The sequence below is a fragment of the Plasmodium cynomolgi genome, assembly GCF_000321355.1.
Source record: "Plasmodium cynomolgi strain B DNA, scaffold: 0008, whole genome shotgun sequence".
NCBI classification, from domain to species: Eukaryota; Apicomplexa; class Aconoidasida; order Haemosporida; family Plasmodiidae; genus Plasmodium; species Plasmodium cynomolgi.
The window spans coordinates 6,973-14,024 of record NW_004193323.1 but is presented as its reverse complement, the minus strand read 5'-3'; the positions used below and the strand labels follow the sequence as shown (position 1 = coordinate 14,024).

The 7,052-nt window shown below is 27.2% G+C and overlaps 2 protein-coding genes across 2 annotated transcripts; both read left to right on the top strand.

The window, feature by feature from the left end:
• Nucleotides 1-761: 761 nt before the first annotated feature.
• Nucleotides 762-3,176, top strand: PCYB_001290 (hypothetical protein; the record flags this gene model as incomplete). Its single annotated transcript, XM_004228276.1, has 8 exons — nucleotides 762-849; nucleotides 1,294-1,427; nucleotides 1,452-1,569; nucleotides 1,804-1,880; nucleotides 2,059-2,271; nucleotides 2,353-2,626; nucleotides 2,653-2,787; nucleotides 3,025-3,176. The coding sequence occupies 2 exons, from the start codon at nucleotides 762-764 to the stop codon at nucleotides 1,425-1,427; spliced, it is 222 nt and encodes a 73-aa protein (XP_004228324.1). The 3' UTR covers nucleotides 1,452-1,569; nucleotides 1,804-1,880; nucleotides 2,059-2,271; nucleotides 2,353-2,626; nucleotides 2,653-2,787; nucleotides 3,025-3,176.
• Nucleotides 3,177-6,375: 3,199 nt separating this feature from the next.
• On the top strand, nucleotides 6,376-6,817 carry PCYB_001280 (hypothetical protein; the record flags this gene model as incomplete). The annotated part of the gene is made up of 3 exons (XM_004228275.1): nucleotides 6,376-6,477; nucleotides 6,510-6,563; nucleotides 6,650-6,817. 3 exons carry the CDS (start codon nucleotides 6,376-6,378, stop codon nucleotides 6,815-6,817), a joined length of 324 nt encoding a protein of 107 aa, XP_004228323.1.
• Nucleotides 6,818-7,052: the final 235 nt, after the last annotated feature.

Sequence of the window (7,052 nt, the reverse complement as noted above, 5' to 3'; positions counted from 1 at the left end):
GGTAATTTTGTCTTCCTCTACGTTTTTACTTATTTAAATTAATATGCATTATCATAATTAAAATGAAACATTTTAACGGTTGGAAGAGAAGTTACATTTTCAAAATTTGCAAAAATTGCCATTTATACAACTTTATATTAATATTAACAGTCTTCCTTAACATGCTATAAAAATCATTTCATAAAATGAAAAGAAATGTATTAATAAATTTCTACTTCTTTTCATAGGAAATATCTTCGATAAATCAAAAGAGTACTCTCGGTATAAAGTGTTTAATCAGGTAAGCTCTAAGAGTGAAAGGTATGAGATATACGATGATAAAAATGATGACCATAAAAGAACTTATAAAATGAGTTCGAACACCCTTCAACTTTGTCATAATATGGAAGACATATTCTTAAGTTTTACTGTTTTATGTCAATCATATGAAGCTTTTGATAACAAATGTTGTTAATACTTGTTATATTGGTTATATAGACAAGTAGTAATGAGAAATACGATTCCTTTAATATTCATTGGCTTTGCTATAAATTTCATATGCTACTGGAAAAAAAGACTTTGCATCGTTATAAGAAGATCAAATGTAGTTCAAATTTTTTGAGAATACTAAATAGAAAATTATTAAAACATAAAAAACGCTTTATGACTCTTTAAATCATTATGATATTATAAAAGAGGAACTGCATGCTAACGATACTACAATGGCCAATAAGATTAATTATTGCAAATGCATAGGTTATATTTTTCATTTATTTTAAAATATGCTAATGAGTCGTAATTCACAATCAATTCAGGCATATAGACATGAAATGAAGAACTTTAAGGATAAAATTATTGATAACGAGTTAGGTTTTATTAAAAAATCATGTGACGTTCATTTGCAAAAATCCATGTTCGGCATAGATAAAAAAAACATTAGACACTTTAATTAACGAGAAATTAAAACATGTAAAAAATACCAGATGTATCATTTGGGAATAAGCGCTTAGTAAATGTAAGAGAAACTAATAGACAAACGCGTATATTGTCATTCTTTATTAAAAAATATATATTTTTTTTATCCATTTATCTAAATGCTTTATTGTTACTAATAATAAACTATGACTAACTTAGAGTAAACATGTTTTTATATACTCATATTTTATTATTTTTTCTATTTATTTTTTAGTATGACATTTTTGGGGATATAGATGCTTATCAAAAATATAAGACATATGCTCGAGAAGATTGGAATTCTTATTCTATGTCTTCAGAGCATTATTGTAAATATGAAAATTCAAAATATTCTAGAAGGTTACGATCAGATTAAAAATCTCTGTAAACCGTTCATATCATATTTGTCTTTTGATAAAGTTCAAAATGATACTAGTGGAAGAAGACGTTTAGAATATTTGAATTACTCTTTAAACAAAGAATTAAAAAAATAAAACAATATTAGTGCTACTGATTTTATGGATGTCCTTAATGCACTCTTGGACAATAAATTTTCTGCAATTTCCAATTACAATAAATTCAAATATATAGTATATAATATTGATGACGAATTTATTGAAGAATTGGATCTGTTGCGTAACTTGCACGATTATTATAATAAGATTATTACTGAATCACATGACAAAGACAAATGTTCATAATACCGCAAAAAATTCATTGAACTTTTTGAAGAAGGCATTCAAAAACATAATATAACGAAAAATTATAATTTCTATATAGAACTATTGAGACTATAGACCAAATATAATACTGAAACATGTAGTCCGAAATATTGTAAAAGTAATATTTTTCCTGCATCTCCCAAAATAGAAACGTTGCATCAAAAAGTAAAGGCATCATCTCTATCGAAAACTATAGAATCGTTTATAACTTTTACAAATAAAAGTGTAGATACTCCACAACATTGGAATAGCAATATGTAAAAAATTACTTTTTTCTAAAATATATTTTGTAGTGGCTTATCTGAGTGTTTCAGTTATGAGAAAAATAATAAAAGCTTGTTTTAAACAGAAAATAAACCATTTAAGTAATATTACAATTTTCTCATTTTTTTTTTAATTTCAGGAAAATATCCTAAAACAGTTATCTGCACACAAAATATATGATAACACATGTGCTAAATACTGTGCGAATATAATTAATTCTAGTGAAAATATTGAAGAGTTTAAAAAAATGTGCCCCAAATTTGCAAGTAATATAAAAAAGTTATCAAAAATATTGAAAGACACAAATTCACCCAATGATCGTTGCACGTATATAACTTACCGGGCGTATTAGAAAATAATAAATATATTTAACAAAAATAATAACTATGTCCCTGAATAATCCATTATTAACGAGCTAAACAAAGCAGTGTTCATGGCTAAAGGGAATTATCTGCCAAAGATAAGTGTCTATTTTCTTTTACCGGCAATCTCTTGGAATGGAAAGATGAAAAGCTTTTACATGATTATTTTAAAAACTACGACAAAATTAGGAAATGCAATACATCTACCGACGGTGATAGTTCAAACTGTTATTGTGGATATCTTATACACATCGGTAAATTGTATTACAGCTATATCAACAAGTGCTGCTCTTGTTATAGTTATCCGAAAAGCGCATGTTCTGAGTTATGTCCAAAATATTTTAAGTGCGATATAAGTTATTCTCCAAAAGATCTCCTATATAAGATTGGATGCCAAGAAGAAGAAGAAAAAGAAGAATCTAACGAAACAGCAAAAGAGATATTCAAAAACGTAACAGTTGATCTTGATTTTATCAGGAGGAGCCAAATCGCACAGCCATGTAAAGGTTAAATATGCGACTCGTTTGATACTTTCGCGTTTTCCTCTTTTTTGTTCCTCGGAATTTTCTTTACACTTTTCGTCTTTTACAAAATAACCACATTCTTAACTCTAAAATGGAACAAATTTGTGCAACTATGTATAAATCGTACTGCTTAAGAATTCTATTTCTCATCTAATTTTCACATTTTTATGCTACTTTTTCATGCTACACTTTCATCCTTATGCTAGTTCACTCCCCTAGGATCCTGGTTTCATAGAAGACGAATAAGAAAAAAATCTATCTCACAAAATATTCGGAAAAGAAATCCCCAAGCAGTAAGTAGCAGCAAATCACAAACCATCCGCGGAATATTGCAAAATGAGCAAATTCGTATAGCTTATAAGTCGGCGTAAGTCTTCTTTCGTGAAGTTGACCGAAAATTATCACCCGACGTAAATCCATCATGAAGCTTGCACGAGCATTAACATGTAAGAAGAATGATGAAAGGAAAATCCACTTAAAAGACACTTTTATCTCGGAAATTATAGTATCAATTTTGTGTTTTTTCCAGTAGCAAAGCTAAAATAGTGCACCTATATTTTTCTCATTAATATGACGTCCTTTTTATTGTAGAATTGTTGTTCTTACATTTGATCAAAGAGCAGTAAATTTAATGGATAAACGCCTTTAATTATTCCGCAGCAACCAAAATAAGTTATCATTTAATTTTTCCCTTCCAAGGGGTGAAAAGTGGAGGGGGGTGACGCAAAATAGTTCATGGGGCAGTACAAAGTATATACTACATAAATCATTTTAAATCCGAAGTAGTTTAGCAGAAATTACCATGTGCCTGCGTCTATCAAAATATAATTTTGCTATATGATACGCACAATGGGAAGCACGACATGTTTTCGTCATTTTTCACAGAGAAATTGGCTCATTTAATTATTACTAAATGAATACTATTCCGTATTCGTTATTTTTTGAAAAAATGAATATATTTTTTTGTTTTTTTCTTAATTGTCATACTAAATTTTGGGTATATTAAAAAAAGTGTTGTTTTGGTGTAAATAAGACCACATTTATAACGTATCAGCATGATTTGTGACAACAGGTAATTATTAATTGTGCCTCTAATTATCGTGATGTAAATACCTGCATGCACAAATTAATTTTTTTTGCTTGTTTTTTAAACCTGTGTCATTAAAACAATTTACCATTTAAACTTTGTCAATTTGGACGGAACGCGTTAATCATACATAATTATTAAAAATTATGAAGCGCCGCGTAAATATGTAAGAAAAAAATACGCACACAATTGTTATTTGACTAAAATTTAGCAAATATGTTTCAGTGTAATGTTCTATTACTCGAAATGGCAAATTTTTATAAAATAAAAAACACGTCATCTGTTATTTCAGCAAAATAAATATGCAGAAATAATGTGTTAAATCTGAAGAAAACGTTACTCTTCTTTTTACGAAAAATTATATTCACACTAATAACAATTATATTCATAAAAAAATATTAACTATAATATTAGTTGAACGAGTCCAAATATTTCATAAGATATAATAACCATCACCCTGCAAATTGAATAATAAAACAAATTTATCCAAAAAAGGAGTGACATAATTAATGGGGTGGAAATCTTAAAAATAAGAAAGAAATTAAAAAATATTTTTTTTCCTTTTTAACATAATTCATGTAAACAAGTTAAAAAAAAAAAAAGTTTGGCTGTCATAAGGAAAAAGCTAGTTGATACCAGAGTTTTATTAGCTAGTACTAACTAATTACCGTAAAATGTGTAAAACTGCTCAATCTCAAAATATCGTACATCGTAATTAAAATGTAGTATGGAAAAATAAAAAGTAAATATATTTTCCTTCCTAATACAATATATACATTGTAGAATACGCAAACTTTTCGATGATGTTTTTATGTCCTGAAAATTGCAAAAAAGTTTTAAAATTATATTTGTATATATTTTTTAACGTTATGTGATGATAAATTTGAATTTTGCTCATATTTTTTTAATTAGATTAAGATTGTGCACAGATTTTTTCTGCCTAGTGATACGTGCAATCATGTCAAATGAATAAAGGAATACATATGAATCGTCTAAGCTTTCTAGAAAAATGAGCTGAAGTTTTATACTTTCCATACCCCTACACAGGAAAAGAAGTAGAAAATGTTTATGTCATTATATAAAGAGTACCATTTACCATATTGTTCCTAATATAAAATTTCTGCGGAAATATCATCCATTTCGAAGTATTATGGATATATTTTAATAAAATAGCGTCTTCCTTTTTATCAATTTTAATTAGCCTGACAGTATAAACTTGGAAAAGGGGTGCGGGAAGAAGACAAACTTATATCCATATTAATGCTAATTAAATCGAATAATGAGAAGTAAATTTTTTATTCAGAAAAATTAGGTAACCGTTTGTGACCGATAAATTCTAAGGACTATCCCCATGTATCTGCTTAAAATGCGTAAACGGAAAATTGGAATGTTCATATATTGTATGAACATTAAAAATAAGTCGTTTCGCTACTTTACCATTAGCGAAAATATGTGACACTTCATGTTTGTTCATATAATTGAAAAAGCATATAGTAATGTATTGCATTCCTATTTCCAGCTTACAGTATAGCTGTTAAAATTGTAATTCCATTATCAATAAAATGATAACACTTATTTTAATTGTGTACACAGCGTACTGCACACAGCCCGGTGAAAATTTTGTGAGATTTTTATAAATAAAAAGAAAAACGATAGATAATATATTAACCATATTATGTGTCTATCTTTCAAAAATAAATATATCCTAACTATTATAATTATTTTACATGTGAAGAAAATACCAATGCACACAATTACTCACGGATCAAAGGTAATAATTGCTCACTTATAATTTCTACTGTAATAATTATATGTAGCACGTTGTTTCTTCTTTTCTACATCATAGAATTGAAGTAAAAAATTGTTTATGGAAATGTTTTTCCAAATCTTTTTGTACTACAAAAATATATATATTTTTTTATGTTAGTATAACTTTGTAAGCTCTTATACCGAAGATAAGAATGAATTAGATAAACAATATATGGGTAAGAGTGGTATATTTGTTAAATACTGCCAAACGAATGACTCAAAATTTCATAATTACAGTAATTATAATGTTACAAAGACTTGCACACAAGTTCTTAGATATTTAAATGAAATGGATAAATACCGTAGTGGTGTATATGGAATTAATGGTTGTAAATATTTATATTACTGCCTTCATTATGATACACCGAATGAGAAAAAAATAATGATCAAACCTTGGAATATTACAACGCCTTAATAGCAGCCTATGGTTAGATTGACAATAAATCTATATACGCAGATTATATTAATGATATGAACAACATGCCACTTGAAAAAGTAAAAAACTGATAACACTGTATGATATTTTCAAAAAGGATGAGAACACTCCCGGCATTTGTAGTTGTGATTGTGCATTTCAATGTTCTAAATTGCATAATAATTATATAGTAGGCTGTTATGTTGATGAAGATTTCAGTAATGAGTAGGAGTATTTAAAATATAAATATGAAACAAATATGTTATCTGTAGATAATTGTGATCCCTCTCCTAAAATGTCACCTTCTGTGAAAGTACTCGATCTAAATTTTATCATTATAGTAACAGTGGCCAAAAAATTAGTAATATCATTTTTTTATTTATTTCGTATAAGGTTAATAAATTCATTTTTACATATATACGAAAATTATACTACACTTTTGATTATGTATTTTCATAAAAGCTAATTACCATGAAAATATTATGTTTTTATTGTATAACTTATTTTTTATTTATTTATTTTTTTAATATCAGTATATCCCACTTGCACCACGTTTATTTCCTCGATTAAAAAAACATAAAAAGCGATTTAAAGCAAATAAAGTTAGAGAAACTCAAAAATTAGAACATATTTCTGAAAAGTCACAGAATAAAAACAGGAACGAGTCATACAACATTGTTTATAATACAGCATCACCTTGATAAGAAAATTACAGTGATATATAAAAATCCGTTTCACACAATTAAAAATAGTTTGTTGTAATATGCATATATTTTATCGATTGCGCATGCAACATAACAATTAAATGAAAAACTTGAAATTTTTTTGCTTTTTCGCATAATATTTACACAAAATCTATGTCCAAAGTAATACATAGATTAAAAAGCATAAAATATTTTAAATAAATATTTTTAACAAAAGGAAGCACCATAAAAT